Source organism: Moschus berezovskii, chromosome 3 (genome assembly GCF_049115385.1).
Source record: "Moschus berezovskii isolate FMDL1 chromosome 3, NW_MosBer_1.0, whole genome shotgun sequence".
NCBI classification, from domain to species: domain Eukaryota; kingdom Metazoa; phylum Chordata; class Mammalia; order Artiodactyla; family Moschidae; genus Moschus; species Moschus berezovskii.
This window is the reverse complement of record NC_142462.1, coordinates 87260808-87288028: the sequence shown is the minus strand read 5'-3', so window position 1 is coordinate 87288028 and position 27221 is coordinate 87260808. Positions and strand designations below refer to the sequence as shown.

Here is a 27221-nt window from a genome sequence, read left to right as displayed (position 1 = left end):
GTAGGCTACAGTCCAGGTGGTCGCAAAGAGTCGGGCACGACTGAGCGACGGAACGGACGGACGGATTATGAGGGATGTTGAGCATTTTTTTCATGTGTTTGTTAGCCATCTTTATGTCTTCTTTGGAGAAATGTCTGTTTAGTTCTTTGGCCCATTTTTTGATTGGGTCACTTAGTTTTCTGGAATTGAGCTGCAGGAGCTGCTTGTATATTTTGGAGATTAATCCTTTATCAGTTGCTTCATTTGCTATTATTGTCTCCCATTCTGCAGGCTGTCTTTTCACCTTGCTTAGAGTTTCCTTTGCTGTGGAGAATGTAGGCAAAACACTCTCTGACATAAACCACAGCAGGATCCTCCAAGACCCACCTCCAAGAATATTGGAAATAATTAAAATAAAAACACATTTTAATACTTAGATATAAACCTATGAAAATATGTACAAGATCTGTATAACCACAAAACTGAAGAATGAAATCAAAGAAGAGCTAAATAAATTGAGATATAGTCCATGTTCATGGATAGGAAGATATAGAGATGTGTGTTCTTCCCAACCTGATCTATAGATTCAGTGCAATCCCAAACAAAATCCTAGAAAGTTATTTTTATGACTTGCTATCGCAGAGAGTCGGACATGACTGAGCGACTGAACTGACTGACTGACTGATGACTTGCTGACAAACTAATTCTAGAGTTTATATGGAGAGGCTAACGACCCAGAATAGCCAACACAGTATTGAAGGAGCAGAGCAAATTTTTAGGACTGATGCCACCCATCTTCAAACCTTACTGTAAAGCTACAGTTATCAATATAGTGTGGTATTGCCAATACATACATGTATGCATACATACATACATACAAATAAATCAATGGAACAGAATAGAGAGCCCAGAGATAGACTCCCATATGGTCAACTGGTCTTTGACAAAGGAGCAAAAGGCAATACAATGGAAAATAGAAAATCTCTGTAATAAATGGAGCCAAAACAACTTGACAGTCAGATAAAAAAAAAAATAAATCTAGCTATAGACCTTACACTCTTCACAAAAATAAACTCAAAATGGATCACAGACTTGAGTGTAAAATGAAAAGCTATTAAACTCCTAGAGAATAGAATAGGAGGAAACCTAGATGACCTTGGGTAGAATGATGCCTTTTTAGATACAACATCAGAAACACAATTTGTGAAAGAAATAACTTACAAGCTGGTCTTCATTAAAATGAAAACTTCTGCTCTGTGAAAGACAATAGAATTAGAGGAAAAGCCACAAACTGGGAGACAGTGTTTACATGATTATAAACATCTGATAAAGGCATGTTATCCAAAATATACAAAGAACTGTTAAAATTCAACAATAAGAGACCAAACATCCAAATTTTAAAATGTGCCAAAGATCTCAACAGGCTACCAAAAAACAGACAGATGGCAAATAATCATTTGAAAAGATGCTCCACATCATGTCATCAGGGAAATGTAAACAAAAACAATAATTAGACACCACTACACACCTGTCAGAATGCTCAAAATCTAGAACGCTTACAACACCAAATTCTGATGAGGATGTGAGCAACAGGGACTCATGCATTGCTGGCAGTAGTGCAAAAATGGTATACCCACTTTGGAAGACAGTTTGGCAATTTCTTGAAAACTAAACATTCTCTTGTACCATATGATGCAACAATCAAGCTCCTTGTTATTTACCCAAAGGATTTAAAAACTTTCATCCACACTAAAGCCTGAACATGAATATTTATAGAAATTTTACTCTCATAATTGCCAAAATTTGGAAGCAACCAATATGTCCTTCATCAGTTGAATGGATAAATGTTATAAAACAGTTGTCCATTGTCCATCCAGACATTCAGTTCAGTTCAGTTCAGTCGCTCAGTCGTGTCCAACTCTTTGTGACCCCATGAACACGCCAGGCCTCCCGGAGTCCACCCAAACCCATGTCCATCAAGTCGATGATGCCATCCAACCGTCTCATCCTCTGTTGTCCCCTTCTCATCCTGCCCTCAATCTTTTCTAGCATCAGGGTCTTTTCAAATGAGTCAGCTCTTCGCATGAGGTGGCCAAAGTATTGGAGTTTCAGCTTCAATATCAGTCCTACCAATGAACACCCAGGACTGATCTCCTTTAGAATGGACTGGTTGGATTTCCTTGCACTCCAAGGGACTCCCAAGAGTATTCTCCAACACCACAGTTTAAAAGCATCAATTCTTTGGCACTCAGCTTTCTTTATAGTCCAACTCTCACATCCATACATGACCACTGGAAAAACCATAGCCTTGACTAGACGGACCTTTGTTGGCAAACTAATGTCTCTGCTTTTTAATATGCTGTCTAGGTTGGTCATGACTTTCCTTTCAAAGAGTAAGCGTCTTTTAATTTCATTGCTGCAATCATCATCTTTATTATGAGCTATCAAGCCATGAAAAGACATGGTAGAACCTTAAATGCATATTAAGTGGAGAAGCCAGTCTTAAAAGGCAGACTGTATAACTGCAACTATATGACATTCTAGACAGGACAAAACTATGGAGAGAGTGAAAAGATCAATGTTTCCAGGGCTTTATAGAGGAGAAAGATGAACAGGAAGAGCACAGAGGGCTTTTGGGAAAGTGGAAATTCTCGGTATGATATTATAATGATGGATGTAAGTTATCATACATTTGTGTAAAATATTAAAATATACAGCAGCTAGAATTAACCCCAAGATAAACTCTTGACTTTGAATAATTGTGATATAGATTACATTTTATGATATGCTGTGTAATTCTGGATGATGCCTTGAATATTATAAATGCTATGTAGAAAATGTGCATTTTTTTATGTTGCTTCAAAAAACATTGAATTCAGCTCACACTTCATGCATTTGGTTAAACTCATGCACACTGGTTAAGCTCATACTGTCATGCATTTGGTAAGCAGTACCTCAGATGAGAGTTTGGTTCTTTAAGCCCTAAACGCAAGCTGAGTTCATTTGTACTCTGCGTTTATGATTCTGGGATTGACCAGAAACTTGAGCCAGGTTTATAAACAAAATTTGTCTCTCTTCTTTCTAGAGTTCCTCTTTCATTCTCTGGTAATGCTGGTTGCCCCAGGCTCCTTTGCTTGGTTCTTCCAGCCAGAAAGATGGTAGAATTTTTATTGGAGTTTTAGCTGCTCAGTACCAGTGTTGAGTGACTATAGCTATTGATACGTTCAGGTCAAAGACACCGAATAAGGAGAACTTATTCTATGCCAGTCTCTTGTTTCAGTGAATTCTATGCCATAATTCAACTATATAACAATTACAAACAATTATTTCACATTTTTCTAGATCTTGCCAGTATTTGGATTATTTTTATACAAGTAACAATGGTTTTCTGTATTCTGTTCTTTGTAAATGTTTTATTAAATTATAAGCTTGAAGTCCGTATGAGCCACCACATTGACAACATAAGGAAAAATATGTTTATTATAGCAGATCCGGAAAAAGTCATTAATAAAATTTGATATTCATTCTTGATTTTTAACAGCTCTTAGAAAGCTAGAGAATAGATGGGAACTTCTTCAATCTGATTTTAAAAAGGAAGAATAATAATAAAATCTACAGCATACATCATACTTGATAAAATATTGAAATACATTTTCTTGAAATTGAGAACAAGAACCCTTTAGCCACTTTTATTTAATATTGTACTAGCAATCCGAGCCAACACGATAAGGAAAAAGACCATCAGAACTGGAAAGAAAGACTATGCTTATTCTGAAATAACGTTGTATAAGTAAACAGTGTAAAAGACTCAACAAACTATTCAAATTAATATATGAATTTAGTGAAGTCAGTAAATAAATAAAAGTCAGTGTAAGCTATATTTCTATAGGCAAATAGAAATTTTAAACAACTTGAAGATATCATTTAGAATTGCATCAAAAAACATTAAATACCTTGGACTAAATCTAACAAAAATGTGGATGATCTCTATATTGAACACTACAGGATTTCTAAGAGAAGTTAAATGAAGACTAAATAAAAAGAGAGATATTATATGTTCAAGGCTTAGAAAATTTAAGTGTTAAGGTGTTAATTTTTCCTCAGGTCTGTGAATTCGATGATGCATCAATCAAAATTGTAAGTGATATTTTTAATGTTACCTGGCAAGCTAATTCTAAAAATCTATATAAAAATGAAAGAGACCAAGAAGAGGCAAGAAAATCTGGTAGAAGAAGAAAAGCAGAAGGACTTCTATTACAAGATATTACGATAAATGTAAACCCATAGGAATTAAGATGGTATGGCATTCAGGACTTTTGTGAAGGTGGTCCATGGAGATTCCATGCTTCCACTGCACGGGGCAGGGGTTCAATTCCTGGTTGGGGAACTGAGATCCCACATGCCTCATGGTGCCTCCAAAAAAAAAAAAGACAGTATGACATTGGCACCAACAGACAAGTAGTTAAGTGAATAGATTACAACCCAGAAATAGGTGCACATGCATATCGTTATTGTTTTATGACAGTGGTAATATTGCAATACAGTAAGGAAAGATGGCCTATTCAAAACTTGGTGTTGGGTCAGTTTGCTGACCATATAAAGAACAAATGAACCTTAAATGCAGTCTCACAAGATACACAAAAGTTCATTCCAAAGAGATTATAAATCTAGATATGAAATGATAACAATAAAGCTTCCAATTCATAACAAAATATGTGAGAATACTTCATGACCTTCTGGAAGCCAAAAAATTCTTAAGTTGAGCACAGAAAGCATTAACCATAAAATAAAAGATTGGTCAGTTGGATGATATTAATATTCAGAATGTTCATCAAAACTCTATATTGAAAGCAAACCTTGAAAAATATTGAGGTATATCTCAATAGCAAAGAATTGGTATCTAAAATGCACAGACTGTCCCTACAAATCCAGAAGAAAAGGACCAAAATTAACAGAAAAATGGACCAAAGACTTGGACAGGCACTTCACAAAGGAGAATGTCCAAATGCCAATAAATACATTAAAAGGGTGCTCAACTTAAATAGTTATCCAGGACTAAAAATTAGAAGTACTGTGTGATACCACTGCAAATCCACCAGAATGGCTAAAATGAAGAAGATCAACATCTAATGCTGGTGAGATGTTAAATAAGACTTTCACAGTACTGACACATGTGAGGGGTGTGGGGGGGAGTGGTTGGAGAAAGGGTATCAGTTAGGAAGTGATTGAAGAAGCTAAGTGGGAGACGATGAATCTTGGACCAGAATAGTGGTGGTGAACATGGAGAAGTATAGATGAAACTATAATTAGCTGTTGTGACTCACTTTTGTCTACTGGGTCCCTTCAATACCCCCAGCTACAGTGCACTTAAAGGAGGGCTCTATCATGTGAGAGGAACATCAAACAGTACAGGTAGAGCAGGGTAGCTTCTAGTGCTGGGGTTGACTGTGAGCCAGAAACCAACAACAAAGACATTCCCTACAGTTAACCAAACCACAAGCCACTGCCCTGACAACTTGAGCCATACATGAGCATATTCTCACGAGGGTCAGTCTTAAGAGTGTTCTTTTATATACCAAGTAATAATAGATTATTTACTAGTTATCATTTTTAGTCAACCCAACATCATCTTGAGTAAGTAAGAATGAGACCTGCTGGGTGGGGAAATTACAAAAACCTGATTGAGTAGAGCAAGCAGACCAGCTTAGGTTAAAAACATCCCCTCTAGAGATAAATACAGGTGCCTGGCTGAAGCCCTTGATCCTGACAAAGTTAAGCACAATAGCTTAGTGATTACTGTAATAAGCCAGCCCTAATGAGTGGTAAAGTCACGCTAGTAAAGTCATGCTCAAAATTCTCCAAGCCAGGCTTCAGCAATATGTGAACCGTGAACTCCCAGATGTTCAAGCTGGTTTTAGAAAAGGCAGAGGCACCAGAGATCAAATTGCCAACATCTGCTGGATCATGGAGAAAGCAAGAGAGTTCCAGAAAAACATCTATTTCTGCTTCATTGACTATGCCAAAGCCTTTGACTGTGTGGGTCACAATAAACTGTGGAACATTCTGAAAGAGATGGGAATACCAGACCACCTGACCTGCCTCTTGAGAAACCTGTATGCAGGTCAGGAAGCAACAGTCAGAACTGGACATGGAACAACAGACTGGTTCCAAATAGGAAAAGGAGTGCGTCAAGGCTGTATATTGTCACCCTGCTTATTTAACTTATATGCAGAGTACATCATGAGGAACGCTGGGCTGGAAGAAGCACAAGCTGGAATCAAGATTGCTGGGAGAAATATCAATAACCTCAGATATGCAGATGACACCACCCTTATGGCAGAAAGTGAAGAGGAACTCAAAAGCCTCTTGATGAAAGTGAAAGAGGAGAGTGAAAACGTTGGCTTAAAGCTCAGCATTCAGAAAACTAAGATCATGGTATCCGGTCCCATCGCTTTATGGGCAATAGATGGGGAAACAGTAGAAACAGTGTCAGACTTTATTTTTTTGGGCTCCAAAATCACTGTGGATGCTGATTGCAGCCATGAAATTAAAAGACGCTTGCTCCTTGGAAGGAAAGTTATGACCAACCTAGATAGCATATTAAAAAGCAGAGACATTACTTTGCCAACAAAGGTCCGTATAGTCAAGGCTATGGTTTTTCCAGTGGTCATGTATGGATGTGAGAGTTGGACTGTGAAGAAAGCTGATTGCCGAAGAATTGATGCTTTTAAACTGTGGTGCTGGAGAAGACTCTTGAGAGTCCCTTGTATTGCAAGGAGATCCAACCAGTCCATTCTAAGGGAGATCAATCCTGGGTGTTCATTGGAAGGACTGATGCTAAAGCTGAAACTCCAATAGTTTGGCCACCTCATGCGACGAGTTGACTCACTGGAAAAGACTCTGATGCTGGGAGGGATTGGGGGTGGGAGGAGAAGGGGACGACAGAGAATGAGATGGCTGGATGGCATCACTGACTCGATGGACATGAGTTTAGTGAACTCCGGGAGTTGGTGATGGACAGGGAGGCCTGGCGTGCTGTGATTCATGGGGTTGCAAAGAGTCGGACACGACTGAGCGACTGAACTGAACTGAACTGAATGAGTTGTAACCAAACTAATTGATATAAAATAGATTAACTTTAGTCCTGATGGATTAAAAATCAAGTAATTTAATCAGAAATCAAATTTCACTTGACCTGGACAAGGTAAGCAAGATTATAAACCAAAAATTCACTTTTATGGAAGAAAAGCATTCTTCAAAATGCAAAGCTGGCACCAGTGGCTAGAATGCAAGAAGCCCTAACTAGAAGCCCTGCCCAGGACAATAGTTTAAAACAAAAACTCTTAAAGTTCCTTGATATAGACAATCATCATCTAAACACCAAATCAGTTCTTTCTTTAGCCAAACTCTAATAAAAGGGACTCCTGAATGTAACACCAACTTAAAAACTCCAATGATACTGTCTCTGGTTCCCAGGTGATGCCCAAGGCTCATCCACTAAACCTAGGACTCAGACAATTTGATATCCACTGGCTAAAGTATTCCTTGTATTTGTCTGTTAGCATCATTTTACAGTCTCTGAAAAAAATAAGATGGAAATGGAGGTTTTGAGAGGAGCTGTAAAACCAAATGCCTCATAATTTCTCGTGGAGAAATAGAGTGAACTGGATGAGGGGTTGGCTTAGGACACCCATCCATGGGACGAGTGGTGTGCTGGAGCCAGCACATGTGGGCTCCCAGGAGCCACCACGCACATCTCTTCCTGACTGCACATAGTGAAGTGAGGTCAGCCGTGGTGTACGTATTAGCACCAAGAAAAACGCAAACACTACAAATCAGAGCTGGAATCGGGTAGTCTCTTTCATAGATTGAAATTTATTAAGCTAAAGACCAACACCAGCAGCAACATCATATTTTGGCTGATAAGAAAAATCAAAGGTGAGGCTAGAGTCAGGCAGAATCTATCAAAATGGATTTCTGAGCATGCAGCCTTGAGAAAAATAGAAATCAGCAACAGAAGAGTCAGAGACATGGGTTTAGAAACCAGGATCAGGAAAGGCAGGCAGGCGGAAGAAAAACCCATGGAATTTCAGAGATGGTATACAGTCGTCCTTAGCATATCTGTACAAACTGGCCACATTAAAAAAATGAAAAATAAATAGCCAATAGGAACTAAGTCCTATTAATAGAAATGGCCAGATTCTTTGGACTCTCTTTCCTTACTGAGCAGAAAGTCCACTTCAGCAAGGCCCGTTTCTGACTGATTCCTTTCTTCTGGGGCTCTTCTAGCAAGTCCCCATCTTTTTCTCCATCAGACTTGTATTGCAGGAAGTAAGTAATACTGTGCCCAGTGAAAACTCAAGTTATAACAGGCTTTAATTTAGTTTTCACAGTCTTTTTTTAGTACTTTGGATAATTAGCCTAGAATAAAGCAATACAAACAAAAGTCAATATAAACAACAGCATCTTAAGTTAAAAATATCAAAGGAAAATCAATAGAGTTCTTGTCATTTTATCAATGATTTTATTTTTTTATTTTATTTTTTTGTTTTAGACAGACATTTTTAATCTTAATAGGGTTTATCTAAAAGCTCATGTCTCATTTACATTTCTTAGAAGTTTTTTTTTTTTTCACTCAAGGTAATTTCTTTGTCGACAAACTTGTAACAGATATATTTAATTTATATTGAACCTAGGTACAATGAAAATATTCTACTTAATGTTAATTACTCTAAGACATGTCTATATTAGATAGATCAACAAACATTAATATCAGGTATTTAATACTGAATATTTTCCACTTTACTTGAACCTGGAATTTATTAATTTAGAATTATCTGATTTGTAAGCGCTTACCCTTTAAGCCAATTAAATAGAGCTCATTTACAAATTAACTTCAAAAATATTACTCAGAGACAAAGACATACCAAGACATATTAAGACAGACACAGTGTGAGTCTTCAGTCATGAATTAGACATTACAATATAAAATTTACTAGCTTATAAAACAGTTGGACCAATTCTATAGGGGGTCGGCGGAGGGACCCCATAAACAATAAAAGGGCATAAGGAAGGAGAGTCACCCAGTCCCCGCCAGTCTCTATTGCCAATTTTGCCGGTGTTTCCTTTAGGGTCCGATTCATCCTTTTTACTTGACCCGAGCTCTGGGGATTGTATTCGCAGCATAATTTTCATTTAATCTCCATAGCCAAAACCAATCCCTGAACAACTTTATCTTAGCCAAATTCCTTGGTCTCTGGGCAGCTGCTCGGAGGCCTGCCATAAGAGTCTGGCGGTACACTCGGAGATGCTCCCTACCTTCTGCGCGCTCAAAGTCCCACTGGGGCTGGGTCAATAGAAATCCCTCATCAATTAGGTTCGGCTGCAGGGTGGGCCTCCCGTCCACACGCCGGACATGTTTTCGAGCTTCCAATAGAATCCGCTCCCGTTCTTCCGTGGTGAAGAGCACCTGTAACAGCTACTGACAGTCATCCCAGGTGGGATTATGAGTGAAAAGGATAGAAACAAAAGGCTTTATCCATGCTGGTGGGTTTTCCACCAGATCTTGCCAGACCAGGATATAGGGCATCTGGTCCGGGTGGCCAGAAGGGCCGGGCATGAGAACCTTCCCCCAACAGCCCGGATGGTGGGCAGGCTGAAGGTTCCCTCTCTCAGCCACCCAACATTAAAAGTGGGCCACTCCGAGGAGCAGAGCATCACCAGCTTATTCCTCTTCACTAGCAGAGACAAGTCTCGCGCCCTAGATTTAAAGTCAGAGAAATGATCCATCATGAGGGAGAGCAGGGTAGAGCTTCCTTGACCCATGACCACAGAATAGATTACGGCAGAGAACAGACACAGAAGAGAGACAGAGACAATGCCGGCACACACGATAACACGACAAACGGAGGACAGACAAATGTCTGCCGAAAACACACTACTAGGTCTCTGAGACCTCTGAGGCTTCCTGCAGTTTAAAGTAACCTTACCGAAGGGCATCCACTGCCCACCAGATTCCGGATCAGGAGAGACCTCCTCTCTCCCGCAGAGCTAGCTGCCTTCCAGCACGAATGCTGGGCCTCGGCCTTATGCCAGCTATGGTGATCAATTCACCCCTGACCTTGCAGATCCAGCTGCCTTCCAGCGCGAATGCTGGGCCTCGACCTTACGCTGGCTACGGCGATCGCCCCTGAACAGAGCTTGCACCGGTGCTATAATCAGCCCTCCTCCGGGCTGATGAACCCCTTCTGCCGGGAGAGCGCTATTCTCCCCAGTCAGAGGGATCCCGGACGAGCCCCCAAATGTTATGCCCTGAGTCCGGTCCCCCCATACTGGTAGAATAAGACACTCGCAGCAATGCAAAAGCAAGAATGGGGTTTATTTCTAGCTCGAGCTAGGGCTCATGCCTCCTCCAGCGCAGTGGAGTGGGACAAGAGCCTATCAATGATTTTAATTTGAAATTTTGTAATGACTGAATTACTGTGTTTAGGCTATTGATTTCATGTATTACAAAATTATTATTATAGTAATTCCATGATTAATTAGCTAATTTCACATTTTCTGCGATTTTATTTTTGTGAAAGCTTATGGTTAACATTTAGGCTGCATCCAACTTTGGCTAAAAGAATATTTTGTTTAAGGGAGGCACTCAGTGGGTATGGGTATAACTTAGTATATCTGTGAGAGAGACATACAGAAGAAATACAATGCAAGTCCAGTGACTTACAGGGTAAGTGAAAGGGGTAATTATGCAGCCCACACACAATGTGGAACAGTAGATGGTAGATCCATAATGATGGAGTTAGCGGTAAGGTTTCATACCCAGCTAAAATAACCAAGAAAATATTTGAGAAACAGATATTTTATATGACTGCCAAACCACACACTATAGATAGATAGATGGGTAGATAGACAGTCTGCTTAGTTGAGTTGCCTCAATTCAGTGGGGTGATACCATAATCATTTTTTAATTTCTTCCAGCCTCTATATTCAGCCATGTTCAACTATCTCTTAAAGATATCTTGGGCATATGCTATAACTTTCTGATCACTTTTAGTTGTAAATAATCCAATCAACGGAGAAGGCAATGGCAAGCCACTCCAGTACTCTTGCCTAGAAAATCCCATGGATGGAGGAGCCTGGGAGGCTGCAGTCCATGGGGTCGCTAAGGGTCGGACACGACTGAGCAATTTCACTTTCACTTTTCACTTTCACACATTGGAGAAGGAAATGGCAACCCACTCCAGTGTTCTTGCCTAGAGAATCCCAGGGACGGGGGAGCCTGGTGGGCTTCCGTCTATGGGGTCACACAGAGTCAGACACGACTGAAGTGACTTAGCAGCAGCAGCAGCAGCAATCCAACAATCCAATCAAGTCTGGTTTCATGCTCAGTTTAAATCTCTTTTCCTCCTATCCACCATAGAGGATTGTGGTTTGAGGGTCTGGGAGTGAAAGGAGACATACTCTGATCTTTTCTCCCTTAGCCCCCATTCCACATCTTCAAAAGAAATGAAATCATAGTGTTATCTGGGGATCCCCTCATCTTTTCCTACAGGAATAATGACTCAATTGTTGGGAACTACTAAGATCATGGCATCTGGTCCCATCACTTCATGGGAAATCGATAGGGGAACAGTGAAAACAGTGTCAGACTTTATTTTTTGGACTCCAAAATCACTGCACATGGTGATTGCAGCCATGAAATTAAAAGACGCTTACTCCTTGGAAGGAAAGTTATGACCAACCTAGACAGCGTATTAAAAAGCAGAGACATTACTTTGCCAACCAAGGTCCGTCTAGTCAAGGCTATGGTTTTTCCATTGGTCATGTATGGATGTGAGAGTTGGATTGTGAAGAAAGCTGATCGCCAAGGAATTGATGCTTTTGAACTGTGGTGCTGGAGAAGACTCTTGAGAGTCCCTTGGACTGCAAGGATATCCAACCAGTCCATTCTAAAGGAGATCAGTCCTGGGTGTTCATTGGAAGGACTGATGCTGAGGCTGAAACTCCATTAGTTTGGCCACCTCATGCGACGAGTTGACTCACTGGAAAAGACTCTGATGCTAGGAGGGATTGGGGGCAGGAGGAGAAGGTGACAACAGAGAATGAGATGGCTGGATGGCATCACCGACTTGATGCATATGAGTTTGGGTGAACTCTGGGAGTTGGTGATGGACAGGGAGGCCTGGCGTGCTGTGATTCATGGGGTCACAAAGAGTTGGACATGACTGAGCAACTGAACTGAACTGAACTGATGATTGGGAAAGGGAGAGATAGAGATTTTCTCAATTTATGGGCTTCCAGTTTGGTAGAGGGAAGAGTAGGGGTTCTGGCCTCAACTGTTAGCCCATCTCTGTAGGTGTGGATCACTTAGTGACCTAACATTTTCTATGAGCAAAGAAATGCCAAGTCTGAGGTCACATACCATCCTCTGAGTTCAGTTCAGTTCAGTCGCTTAGTCATGTCCAACTCTCTGCAACCCCATGAACCACAGCATCCAATCCATCACCAATTCCTGGAGTCCACCCAAACACATGTCCATTGAGTTGGTGATGCCATCCAACCATCTCATCCTCTGTTGTCCCCTTTTCCTCCTGCCCTCAATCTTTCCCAGCATCAGGGTCTTTTCAAATGAGTCAGCTCTTCGCATGAGGTGGCCAAAGTATTGGAGTTTCAGTTTCAACATCAGTCCTACCAATGAACACCCAGGACTGATCTCCTTTAGGATGGACTGGTTGGAACTCCTTGCAGTCCAAGGGACTCTCAAGTGTTTTCTCCAACACCACAGTTCAAAAACATCAATTCTTATGCGCTCAGCTTTCTTTTTAGTCCAACTCTCACATCCATACATGACCACTGGACAAACCATAGCCTTGACTAGACAGACCTTTGTTGACAAAGTAATGTCTCTGCTTTTTAAAATGCTATCTAGGTTGGTCATAACTTTCCTTCCAAGGAGTAAGAATCTTTTAATTTCATGGCTGCAATCACCATCTACAGTGATTTTGAAGCCCAGAAAAATAAAGTCATCCACTGTTTCCCCATCTATTTGTCATGAAGTGATGGGACCAGAAGCCATATCTTAGTTTTCTGAATGTTGAGCTTTAAGCCAACTTTTTCACTCTCCTCTTTCACTTTCATCAAGATGCCCTTTAGTTCTTCTTTACTTTCTGCCATAAGGGTGGTATCATCTACAAATCTTAGGTTATTGATATTTCTCCCAGCAATCTTGATTCCAGCTTGTGCCTCCTTCAGCCCAGCATTTCTCATGATGTACTCTGCATATAAGCTAAATAAGCAGGGTGACAATATACAGCCTTGACGTACTCCTTTTCCTATTTGGAACCAGTCTGTTGTTCAGTGTCCAGTTCTGAACTGTTGTTTCCTGACCTGCATACAGGTTTCTCAAGAGGCAGGTCAGGTGGTCTGGTATTCCCATCTCTTTCAGAATGTTCCACAGTTTATTGTGATCCACACAGTCAAAGGCTTTGCCATAGTCAATAAAGCAGAAATAGATGTTTTTCTGGAACTCTCTTGCTTTTTCGATGCTCCATCAGATGTTGGCAATTTGATCTCTGGTTCCTCTGCTTTTTCTAAAATCAGCTTGAACATCTGGAAGTTCACAGTTCACATATTGCTGAAGCCTGGCTTTGAGAATTTTAAGCATTACTTTACTAGCTAGTGTGAGATGAGTGCAATTGTGTGGTAGTTTGACATTCTACATTGTCCAGCCTAGACAGCATATTGCCTTTCTTTGGGATTGGAAGGAAAACTGACCTTTTCCAGTCCTGTGGCCACTGCTGAGTTTTCCAAATTTGCTGGCATTTTGAGTGAAGCACTTTCACAGCAGCATCTTTTAGGATTTTAAATAGCTCAACTGGAATTCTATCACCTTCACTAGCTTTGTTCATAGTGATGCTTCCTAAGGCCCACTTGCCTTCACATAGCATCCTGTATACTCTTTCAAATATATTTTTTACCTTCTTTTTTTCAGTTGAGAATGCTTAAATTTTATTCTCTTAGAAAGTTTCAATTATACAAAAGTATTGCTAACTATAATCATCATATTCTACATTAGATTCTAAGATATAGTTATAACTGAATGTTTGTACCCCAGCAGCCTCTCCCAACTTCCCCTATCTCTCTCAGACCCTGGCAACTACCATTCAGCTCTCTATGAATTCAACTCTTGTTTTTTTTAATTCCACATATGTCATGCCCTATTTGTCTTTGGCTCATTTCGCTTAACATAATGCCCTCCAGGTTCATCCATGTTGTTGCAAATGGCAGGATTTCCTTCTTTTTATGGCTGTATAATATTCTACTGTATACACACACACATGTATATATCATCTCCTCTATCTATTTGTCAGTGGACACTTAGGTTGTTTCCATACATTGGCTATTATGAATAATGCTTCAGTGAACATGGTCATTTAGATATCTCTTTGAGTTACTGATTTTCCTTTGGATGTATACCCAGAAATAGGATTGCTGAATCATATGACAGTTCCACTTTTAGTTTCTTAAGGAGTCCGTATGCTGTTTTCCACAGGGCTTGTACCAGTTTATATACTCACCAACAATGTACAAGGATTACATTTTATCCACATCCTTACCAATGTTTGTTATTGCTTATCTTTTTAAAAGTAGACATCTTAACAGGCACAAGGTGATATCTACTTGTGCCTTTGCATTTCATGATGATTAGTGATGTAGAATACCTTTTCATGTCCCTGTTGGTCATTTGTATGCCTTCGAAAAAATGTCTATTCGGGTCCTTTGGTCATTGTTTAATTGGTTGGATTTTTGGTTTTGAGTTTTATGAGTTCTTTATATATTTTGTATATTAACCCAAAGGAAGAAGTAAAAGATCACAAATTTATAAAAGCTGTCTTTATTGTTCAAAGCAATTAGATTTCCTGCAGAAACAAGGCTCGCTACCCAGCAGGATTCTGGCACATCTTTCCAAAAATAGAGTCAGGCTGCACACTGCTTGAAGGCAGGTCTCCTATACCCAGAATCCAGGAGCATCACCTCTTAATATGAAACCCTGTTGCTAGTGAAAGAGAAAGAAAACATTGCTCTTGATTCAGTGATTGCTCTGCTAGTGAAGTTGCTTTTGTGTCTTTTGTTGACTTTAGGCAACACTATTTTTAAGTTCATTTTTTAAACTCAATGAATTGTGCTGACTGAATTGAAAGTCATATAGCTTGCATAGTTCTAAAGAAGAGTAGCTGCAGTTTGCATGCTCCATTTACTCCCTTCATGCTTTCCTTCTCCTTTGAAAACTTTTGCACAGGAAACACCAAGCCTAGTCCGTTTAACTTTCATAAGTAATGAATAATAGTGTTGACTGAATGGCACCAGGCAGCCTCTTGTGAATGGAGTTGGTATTTTATTTTCCCCTTATGTCTACAAGAGAAGAGAGGCAAAATTAGATGCCCCTTTAACTGCATATCATAACTCATTTCACACAATTAGGACCGCTCCTCCCCCGCACCACCAGGCATCCAATCATGGCTTCAAGTTATTATTCCTGCCCTATTCCTCAGCATCCTCCTACCTCTTCAAACATAACATGACCCAAAACAAGTTAAGCATTGCTGCTGCTGCTGCTGCTGCTAAGTCACTTCAGTCATGTCTGATTCTGTGTGACCCCACAGACAGCAGCCCACCAGGCTCCCCCATCCCTGGGATTCTCCAGGCAAGAACACTGGAGTGGGTTTCCATCTACCAGTTTTCAATTCTCAACCTTTCCCAAATTCCATAAGTTTGTAAGTGGACATAAATGAATCAACTGTACTTCTGCTCTCTCAGACTGGGATCTTCTTTTCTCATAAAGAAAGAAAGTGAAAGTGAAGTCGCTCAGTTGTGTCCGACTCTTTGTGACCCCATGGACTGTAGCCTACCAGGCTCCTCCGTCCGTGGGATTCTCCAGGCAAGAGTACTGGAGTGGGTTGCTGTTTCCTTCTCCAGGAGATCTTCCCAACCCAGGGATTGAACCTGGATCTCCCGCATTGCAGGCAGACTTTACCATACCTGTACCTAAATGTGTAAGTGAAAATACTTTCCAAATCATGCTGAATATGTCTCTGAAATTTCTCACAACTATTTCTTACTTTTTGATTATGATATCCTCTCTCACATTGATGTCCTTATTGCCATGGTTACATCAAGGCAGTAATGGGTCCCATTTGTTACTCGGCTACAATTAGTCCTTTCTATCTGTGGCACCATCTTCCCTTTCTACCCAAGACCAGCCGTTGTCCTGGATGATCAGTTTCCACATGAATGACCTATCAGACATCCTATTTCCTTGACCTCCTCAATCTCATTGACCTTATTTCCATCCCAGTCATCCATTCTAGTGCTTATACAAAAGATCATGTGAAAACATCACAAGCTCTCCAGGTCTCTCTTTACAATCTAATATTCTTCCATACCCAACCCCTATTTCTATCACTCTGTGCCTTCATTGCTATGGGACACTCAGTCACTCAGCCCCTCTCTTCCAGCTATTAATCCTCCCATAGGCCATCAATCTTACAAGTCTTGTAAACTTGTGGCCTCTTCTTTCCCACATGCCATAGCTCTCGCTGACGTGTAGCCTGTCCTCATATGTATTGCCTTTTCCTCCTTGCCTGCCAGGATTCCTCCTCATTTCTCAGTTGTCTCACCTGATCTGTCTGCCTTCTGTCCTGACCATTTATGAAATAAGGTAGTAAATTTGAAAGAAGTCCAAAAATTAGAGAATCAGGAGGAGAAGGAGATGGTAGAGGACAGGGCAGGTAGAGTCTGGATACAGAGAGGGAAGGATGCAGTTTCATCTAACAGGACATGGACCTTCTTTTCCCAGTCTATAGTTGAAGAAGCTAAGGTTCAGTGAGGTCATGCCTAAAAAAATCAAGAACTGAGATGTGCAGATCTAGAAAAAAAGCCAAGTCCACCTCACTCCACAAGTTCTTCAAGGGCTCAAAGAAGGAGCCAGGTCAGCAGCCAGACAGAATTCACCACCCTGGCCTCAGGCTCATGGGCACAAGTAGTTTGCTCAGGAATAGACAGGTTTTTACATTTTTAGAGGTACTCACTGGTTCTTAAAAGAACCTGACCTGTATATGTGTGTGTGTTAGTCACTCAGTCATGTTCAACTCTTTGTGACCCCACGAACTGTAGCCCGCCAGGCTTCTCTGTCCATGGAATTCTCCAGGCTAGAATACTGGAGTGGATTGCCATTCCCTTCTCCAGAGGATCTTCAGTGGTTAAAGGGAACAATCAAGAATGACCATTTATGGGGGGAGGGGAAGGCAGTATTGCTGCATTAGTGTAAATCAGAAGCAGGATTCTCTAAAACTCTGCAACCATTTATTTACAGACATTCTAAACAGTTATACTTAAAAATTTTTAAACAGTTAATACACTAAAAATATGAAGTGACTTGTATAATGTTCTGTAATGACCCATATGGGGAAAGAATCTGAAAAAGAATGGATATATGTATAACTGATTCACTTTTGTTGGACATCTGAAACTAACACAACATTGCATCTTAACTATACTCCAATAACAATTTAAAATAAAGACCTAACCTAGCTGAGGGTTTATATAGACTCCGGTAAACCATGGCATGGAAGTAAGGACATGGTGGGGAAGGTTTGATACCATTTATGAAGGGGTGGATATGTGAAGAGAGGCTGAAAAGGAAGACTTTGTGAAGGGAGGAAAGAACTCAGGATTTGCTGCCAAGTTTCAGAGTATGTTTTGTTAAGGTGACTTCTATGTCCCATGTAGGCTACTAGAGCCAGAAATACTCTTGTTTTTAAAAAAGTGATTATGCTTTTCATTATAAAAATAATTCATGCTCATCAGAGAAAAAACGGTGGGGGGACAAAATCTTACTCGTTAAAGCAATTGCTATTAAAATTTGTTATAATTCTTTCCAGTCTTTTTTCTATTCATTTCACTCTCATTATTGTGATCATGAGTTATATGTTTCCTGCTTTTGTCACTTAGCATTGGAAAACAAACATTTTCTATCTTGTCATTTAATGTGTTATAATTGTGATTGCATATTTAGTATAATCATATATTATTGTGATTTAGAAAATTATATTCTATCATCTACATCTACTGCAATGCACTTGAGTCTATGGTCGAGCATTAGGAGATCCATTATAGTACACTTCAGAATAGAATTACTGGGCAGAAGATATGGAAGTTTGGGGACATGAGATAGTTGGGAGGCCTGGATGCTCATGCAGTCAGGCCTCCTTGGAGGAGAATCCATTTCTTGAGTTTCATCCTCAAACTTAGCATATCTGTAAGTCCAGTTTTGTCAGTGCCATAAATGATTGATTCTTGGGAATTACATAGATGTTTTTGGTACTTTTTTTAGTTAATTTTTAAAAATTTTATTGGAGTACAGTTGTTTACAATGTTGTGTTAGTTTCAGGTGTTACAGCAAAGTGATTCAGTTATACATATAAACATATTCATTCTTTTTTATATTCTTTTCTCATATTGAATAGAATTCCCACAGGTCCATGATGGTTATCTATCTCTTTTTTTTTTTTTGGCCATGTTGCATATGGGATCTTTGTTTCATGACCAGGGATTGAACCTGGGGCCCACAGAAATGAAAGTACCAAGTCCTTTCCACTGGACAACCAGGGAATTCCCTGGTTATCTTTCTTATGTATAGTAGTGTGTGTATGTTCATTCCAAGCTCCTGCTACTTCCCTCCCTCCACCATACATTTCCTATTTGGTAACCAAAAGTTTGGTTTTGATATCTGTAAGTCTGTTTCAGAACAGACTTATTTTATAAATAAGTTCATTTGTATCACTTTAAAAAAATTAGATTCCACATATGAGTGATATCATATGAATTATATAGATGTTAACTAAAACTAATTTGTAATGGAAATTAGAAGCACCACATGGTGGGCATGGAAGTCATTATTGCTGTTTGCCAAATATTTTTGTTCTGTATCTCCCAGACACGTGGTAACATCACACCTCCTATTCTCTGTGGGTGGCTGGGGTGTGTGTCTAGGTGCGATGAAGACTTAGGTTTGAAAGTGAGCACTTACTTGCAAGAGAAAGACCCTCCAGAGTTCTCTTCCCTTCTGTCACTGTGGCTGACAATGTTTGAGAGTGTGTCCACTCCATCAACCTGGGTCCCTGAATGACTAATGATCGTTTGCTTTGCCAGCCACAGAGCCCGTGTGAGCAAGGAACAAAGCTTTGCTGCTGTAAGTCACTGAGGCTTGGAATTTGGTCATTACTGCACTATGCCTCAGCCCATCCTGACTGATATTAACATTGGCATACCTGATATACTAATATTTAACCTCTGAAATTAAAAATAAACTAAAGTTAAAAAGATTACTGTTAGGAATTAATCAAAATGGAAGAAAATAAATATATTTCAGCTGTTTCACAACTCTTGATTAAGGATACTTTAATGTGTCATCACGGAGAAGGCAATGGCAAGCCACTCCAGTACTCTTGCCTAGAAAATCCCATGGATGGAGGAGCCTGGTAGGCTGCAGTCCATGGGGTCACTAAGGGTCAGACACGACTGAGCGACTTTACTTTCACTTTTCACTTTCACACATTGGAGAAGGAAATGGCAACCCACTCCAGTGTTCTTGCCTGGAGAATCCCAGGGAAGAGGGAGCCTGGTGGGCTTCCATCAATGGGGTCACACAGAGTCGGACACGACTGAAGTGACTTAGCAGCAACAGCAGCAGCAGCAATGTGTCATCAAGACCGTCCCCACCCCAGATAGTCTGAACTGGGCAATGAAAGCATTTACCTCTTTCTCCTTTTCTACACTTTCTGGCCAAGACATCCATCTTCTGACACTCACAGTTTCCCTTCAATTGTTGCTGCTCTTATTTTAAAAGTCCTACAGTATGCTGAATAAAAAATGAATAGTGTAGAATAGAATGAAAAAGATCTGCTTTCTCCCCCTCTCCCACCCCTGGGAACCCACATACCCTCAAGGCATTTTCTCTGCGATTCAAAGTACAAATGGGTTCCCACTCTTCACATTTTTCTTCACATCTTGCCTTTTTTCACTTAATGTGTCACGTGTCATTTCCTGTCAGAGCATATTTATTTACCTATTTCTTTTTAATGCCAGCAGAGTTCTGCATTTCAAAGATTTACCATCCTTCATTTAGCTGACTTCCTATTGCTAGATATTTTTTACATTTTTCCAGCCTTTTATGATGGTTAATAATGCTCACTGAACGTCTTTATAAAAAAAAAAAATTTGAACACTCATGCAAATTAATCCAGAAGGAAAAGTCCTAGAAGTATAATTCTGGGTTAGGGAATTTGTAATTTAAATGCCAATAAATATTACCACAAACTGCAGAACAATTATACCAAATAAATTTTCGCACTGTTAAGAAAGTTCTGGGAACCACAACAGATTTCCCAATGTGGGGATCTAGCAAAGGGACTGAGAACCCCCAGGGACTTTGACTTCAGAGTCCAGTGGGATTTGATTACAGAACTTCCACAGGACTGGGGAAATAGGCTCTTGGAGGGCACAAACAAAACCTTGTGCATACCAAGACCCAGGAGAAAGGAGCAGTGACCCCACAGGAGACTGACCCAGACTTACCTGTGAGTGTCCAGGAGACTCTAGCAGAGGTGTGGGTCGGCGGTGACCTGCCACAGGGTCAGGGGTACTGAGTGCAGCAGTACATGAAGGGGACCTTTTGAAGGAGGTCGCCGTTATCTTCATTACCTCCGCCACAGTTTTGTCTCAGGTCAAACAACAGGGAGGAAACACAGCCCTGCCCATCGACAGAACATTGGACTAAAGATTTACTGAGCATTTTCCCGTCCATCAGAGCAAGACCCAGGTTCCCCCACAGTCAGTTTCTCCATCCAGGAAGCTTCCATAAGCCTCTTATCCTGATCCATCAGCGGGCAGACAGAATGAAAACCACAATCACTGAAAACTAGTAAAACTGATAACATGGACCACAGTCTTGTCTAACTCAATGTAACTATGAAACATGCCACATAAGGCTACCCAAGACAGACGGGTCATGGTGGAGAGTTCTGACAAAATGTGGTCCACGGGAGAAGACAATGGCAGCAGACTACTTCTGTATTCTTGCCTTGAGAACCCCATGAACAGTATGGAAAGGCAAAAAGATATGACACTGAAAGATGAACTCCTGGCCCAGGTCAGTAGGTGCCCAATATGCTACAGGAGAAGAGTGGAGAAATAACACCAGAAAGAATGAATAGACAGAGCCAAAGCGAAAACAACGCCCAGTTGTGGATATGACTGGTGATGAAAGTAAAGTCCTATGCTGTAAAGAACAATATTGCATAGGAACCTGGAATGTTAGGTCCATGAATCAAGGTAAATCTGAAGTGGTCAAATAAGAGATGGCAAGAGTGAACATTGACATTTTAGGAATCATGAACTAAAATGGACTGGAATGGGCAAATTTAACTCAAGATAACCACTCTATCTACTACTGTGGGCAAGAATCCTTTAAAAGAAATGGAGTAGCCCTCATAGTCAACAAAAGAGTCCAAAATGCAGTACTTGGGTGCAATCTCAAAAATGACAAAATGATCTCTGTTCGTTTCCAAGGCAAACCATTCAAAATCACAATAATTCAATTCTCTGCCCCAACCAGTAGTGCTGAAGAAGCTGAACAGTTCTATGAAGACCTACAAGACCTTCTAGAACTAACACCCAAAAAAGATGTCCTTTTCATCATAGGGGACTGGAATGCAAAAGTAGGGAGTCAAGAGATACCTGGAGTAACAGTCAAATTTGGCCTTGGAGAACAAAATGAAGCAGGGCAAAAGCTAATAGAGTTTTGTCAAGAGAATGCACTGGTCATAGCAAACACATTCACAACACAAGAGAAGACTCTACACGTGGACATCACCAGATGGTCAATACCGAAATCAGATTGATTATATTCTTTGCAGCCAAAGATGGAGAAGCTCTATACAGTCAGCAAAATTAAGACCAGGAGCTGACTGTGGCTCAGATCATGAACTCATTATTGCAAAAGTTAGACTTAAATTGAAGAAAGTAAGGAAAACCACTAGACCATTCAGGTATTACATAAATTAAATCCCTTACAATTAAACAGTGAAAGTGACAAATAGATTCAAGGGATTAGATCTGATAGACAGAGTACCTGAAGGACTATGGGTGGAGGTTCGTGACATTATACAGGAGGCAGTGATCAAGACCATCCCCAAGAAAAAGAAATGCAAAAAAGCAAAATGGTTTTCTGAGGAGGCCTTACAAATAACTGAGAAAAGAAGAAAAGTGAAAGTCAAAAGAGAAAAGGAAAGATAAAGCCATTTGAATGCAGAGTTCAGAAAAATCACACAGAGAGATAAAAAAGCCTTCTGCATTGATCAATGCTAAGAAATAAAGGCAAACAATAGAATGGGAAAGACTAGAGATCTCTTCAAGAAACTTAGAGATACCAAAGGAATATTTCACGCAAAGATGGGCACAATAAAAGACAGAAATGGTATGGACCTAACAGAAGCAGAAGATATTAAGAAGAGGTGGCAAGAATACACAGAGGAACTGTACAAAAAAGATCTTCATGACCCAGATAACCACAATGGTGTGATCACTCATCTAGAGCCAGACATCCTGGAATACAAAGTCAAGTGGGCCTTAGGAAGTATCACTACAAACAAAGCTAGTGGAGGTGATGGAATTCCAGCTGAACTATTTCAAATCCTGAAAGATGACGCTGTGAAAGTGCTGCACTCAATATGCCAGAAAATGTGGAAAACTCAGCAGTGGCCACAGGACTGAAAAAGTTCAGTTTTCATTCCAATCCCAAAGAAAGGCAATGCCAAAGAATGTTCAAACTACCACACAACTGCACTCATCTCACATGCTATCAAAGTAATGCTCAAAATTCTGCAATCCAGGCTTCAACAGTATGTGAACTGTGAACTTCCAGATGTTCAAGCTGGATTTAGAAAAGGCAGAGGAACCTTTTGTCACAGATAAAATTGCCAACGTCTGTTGGATCATTGACAAAGCAAGAGAGTTCTAGAAAAATATCTACTTCTGCTTTATTGACTATGCCTAAGCCTTTGACTGTGTGGATCACAACAGACTGTGGAAAATTCTTAAAGAGATGGGAATACCAGACTACCTTACCTGCCTCCTGAGAAATCTGTATGTAGGTCAGGAAGCAACAGTTAGAACTGGATATGGAACAACAGACTGGTTTCAAATAGGAAAAGGAGTACGTCAAGGTTGTATATTATCACCCTGCTTATTTAACTTATATTCAGAGTACATCATGCAAAATGCTGGGCTGGAAGAAGCACAAGCTGGAATCAAGATTGCCCGGAGAAACATCAATAACCTCAGATATGCAGATGACACCACCCTTTTGGCATAAAGCAAAGAAGAACTTAACAACCTCTTGATGAAAGTGAAAGAGAAAAGTGAAAAAGTTGACTTAAAACTCAACATTCAGAAAACTAAGGTCATGGCATCCAGTTCAATCACTTCATGGCAAATACATGGGGAAACAATGGGAACAGTGGCAGGCTTTATTTTGGGGGGCTCCAGAATCACTGCAGATGGTGACTGCAGTCATGAAATTAAAAGACGCTTGCTTCTTGGAAGAAAAGCTATGACCAACCTAAACAATGTATTAAAAAAGCAGAGACATTACTTTGCCAATAAAGGTCCATCTAGTCAAAGCTATGGTTTTTCCAGTAGTTATGTATGGATGTGAAAGTTGGACCATAAAGAAAGTTGAGCACTGAAGAATTGATATTTTTGAACTGTGGTGTTGGAGAAGACTCTTGAGAATCCCTTGGACTGCAAGGAAATCCAACCAGTCCATCCTAAATGAAATCAGTCTTGAATATTCATTGGAAGGACTGATGCTGAAGCTGAAACTCCAACACTTTGGCCACCTGATGTGAAGAACTTACTCATTGGAAAAGAGCCTGATGCTGGGAAAGATTGAAGGCAGGAGAAGAAGGGGATGACAGAGGATGAAATGGTTGGCTGGCATCAGCAACTTGATGGACATGAGTTCAAGCAAGCTTCAGGAGTTGGTGATGGACAGAGAAGCCTGGCGTGCTGAAATCCATGGTGTCGCAGAGTCAGACATGACTGAGTGACTGAACTGAACTGAAATATTACCAATTTCCTCACCAAGGGTCGAATCAATATGCATTTCCATCAACACAGAGTAAGAGTTCTTGTCTATTCCCACTGACCAGAAGGCAGTGTATGACCAAACTTTTAAAAATCTCTGCCATTATAATCATGAAAAAGAATATATTATGGTGTTGATTCCAAGTGCATTCCCCTAATTGTAGGTGAGTTTTGCTTGTTCTTTCTGAAGCTATGTTGATAACTTCAGTCAAGTATGGTGAGGCCTTGGTAGCATTCTTTCCTTTTATGGTTGATTTTATTATTTGACTGTCAGAGAATAACCTTATTTTTAGGGAATTCCATTGCGGTCCAGTGATTAGGACTCAGAGATTCCATGGCCCTGGGCACAGGTTTGATCCCTGGTCAAAGAACTAATATCCCGCAATCCAAATGGCCAAAAAAGAAAGAAAAGAACCTTATTCTTAAGCACTGAGGAGGTATCTCATTATGGCCATTATTCACTTCTGGAATAAACAGAGTTTACAGCATTTCTAAAACCTTGAGATAGGTGAATATACTTAGGTTGGCAAGTAGAGAGAAAGAGAAAGATTGCAGTTGGGGTGTTTGACAATGACATCATTCAAAGCAGATGGACCACTCACACCTCACAGTTAATTGATGTCATGTGTTTTTTCATTGCAGCAATTCAGCTTTGTGTCCTTGCCCACTGATGTGCTGGAAATTGAGGTGAAGGACAAGTTTGCCAAGAGCCGCCCCATCATCAAGCGCTTTTTGGGAAAGCTGTCAATGCCCGTTCAAAGACTCCTGGAAAGACATGCCATAGGGTAAACCTTGACCAAGAGCTCTGTATCACTAGGCATCAGCCAGCAGGCCCGGCCCAAGAAAGGCAACAATACAGCCTCCTACTCAAACTGAAATACTGGCGCTGTGTTTCCTTGGCTTCTCCCATACTATGTTGTTCAAGATATGATATTTTATTAAATAGACCCTTCTTTTTCCCCCTGTTTGTTTACCTCTGGTTACTTATACACAACAGTAAAAATTCCTAAGATACTAGTGAAAGAAGGCCTTACTGCAGCATTTTTTTCTGTACAGATAGAAATTAAAATTTGTTTTACCACGAAGGATATCATTTCATTCACATGCCTGTCTTGTGCGTAGGATTTAATCATTTGTGACATTTCCATAAAAAGATGAAATACTGGGTTACTAGACTAGAGTGCCTTAAAAACACTAGTATTTATAGAAAATGCTAGATAAAATGTGTAAAATTTTAAAAGCGTGAATCCTTATGGAACAACAACAATTATGCTGCTCACATAGTTTAGTTGTATATAACCTGCATTTTGTATCTTCTATATTCATGTCCATTCAATGTTCTTGGGACTTTCTTGCTGATCCAGTGGTTTAAATTCCACACTCCCAATGCAGAGGGCCCAGGTTTAATCCCTGATCAGGGAACTGAGATTCCCGCATGCTATGTTGCTGCTGCTGCTGCTGCTGCTGAGTCACTTCAGTCGTGTCCGACTCTGTGTGACCCCTTAGACGGAAGCCTACCAGGCTCCCCCGTCCCCGGGATTCTCCAGGCAAGAACACTGGAGTGGGTTGCCATTTCCTTCTCCAATGTGTGAAAGTGAAAAGTGAAAGTGAAGTCGCTCAGTCGTGTCCAACCCTTAGCGATCCCACGGACTGCAGCCAAAATAAATAAATAAATAATATTCAGGGTTCTCATTAACCTCTGACCAGATAAAAATCCTTGTACATAATATGTAAGGTATAGTCACTAGGTAATAGTAACTATATTTGAAAACACGTAAAGCTGTGTATGGTTCTCTGGTCATGGATATGCCTCAGTGCAATACATAGAATGATACAAGGACATGTAATCAGAACGTTATAGCAGAGAGTTGACATTTACGAGGCTACAGTTGCATGTCAAACAAGATGTTTGCATTTTCCACTAAAACAAGAGTATACATAAAGAACATAAAGCTGTCCATGGCACACAGGGACAAAATGATTCCAAACTGTTCATTTTCAAAATAGCAAACTGTATGCCTTTTAAAATAAAGGCTGCTTGGAAGGTGCCCTCGATTCCTTTGCCTATAACATCCCAGCCCTCAGCCACTTGCCTTTTACTGTCTCTCTCCTCAAGTCCTCTATTCTCACCAGCCTCAGCTTCATATTGGAAATATCACCGCTGCCTGGAACTCTTTACATAGTTAAAGAACTCTAGCAGTCTCATGCCCCTAGCTGGGTATAAGCTATTTAAAGGCAGGGGTATGCATTACATGCTATGTATCACCTGCAGCACTTTTTACATTGCAGGGGCTCACAAAATATTTGTTGATAAAGTGGTCTCACTATTTGATATTGTCTTTAGGCCTCCTCTGATTCCAACTAGGTTTGGGGTTCAGGATTTCTTTCATAGTAGACCTACCTCATAATACTGACTGTCAATATTTTAGCTCATCCTAATTTTCCTGCATGTAATGCTTTATTTAGTGGACTTCCTAGGAACTCCAAATATGAAACCAGGGCTTACCAAAGAGAAATGCTAAGTCAGTGGACTTCTGGGATATATGTTGTTTCACAGCGCTGTTGTTTTCTAGGAAGAAACATTGAAACACTATTAGCCAGTGATTTACCTTTTTATTTGAATGTCACAAATGAATAAATGGGATGAATACATAATTATCTAAGTAACAACTGGTTTTGGAATATGTCTTTGTTATTACTGGGTAGAGTGGATTTGTTCATTTCTGAATATCCCAGAGTAGTCACTCTTCCTATTTAGGCCAAGGGAGGGTACCTTGTATTTGCTGAATCCACATTGTTGATGAAACTATAATAGCAAACTATTAGATTGGTTTCTCTCTGGATAATTGTCTTCCTAGTAATTAAAAATTGCCTTGGGCGAGCAGAGGGAATGGTGCCAGGGTCCAGGGTGGAGTTTCAGAGTCTCTCTGTGGGACCCTGGAGTTGGTGTAATTGGAAGTCACAGGCCAGTGGACCCAGCCCACAAGTCTTGCTTTGCTCTGCTCTGCAGCAGGTCTCTTTCTTGCACTCCACAG

General features: G+C 40.3%; 1 protein-coding gene across 2 annotated transcripts in view; it reads left to right on the top strand.

Moving 5' to 3' along the window:
* HECW1 (HECT, C2 and WW domain containing E3 ubiquitin protein ligase 1) overlaps window positions 1–27221 on the top strand; it is a 478550-nt gene that overhangs the window by 319546 nt on the left and 131783 nt on the right. For both annotated transcript variants that reach the window (XM_088834636.1, XM_088834637.1), the window contains one exon: window positions 24829–24971. In XM_088834636.1, the coding sequence (XP_088690762.1) occupies window positions 24829–24971 (143 nt within the window). The remainder of the gene's footprint in view (window positions 1–24828; window positions 24972–27221) is intronic.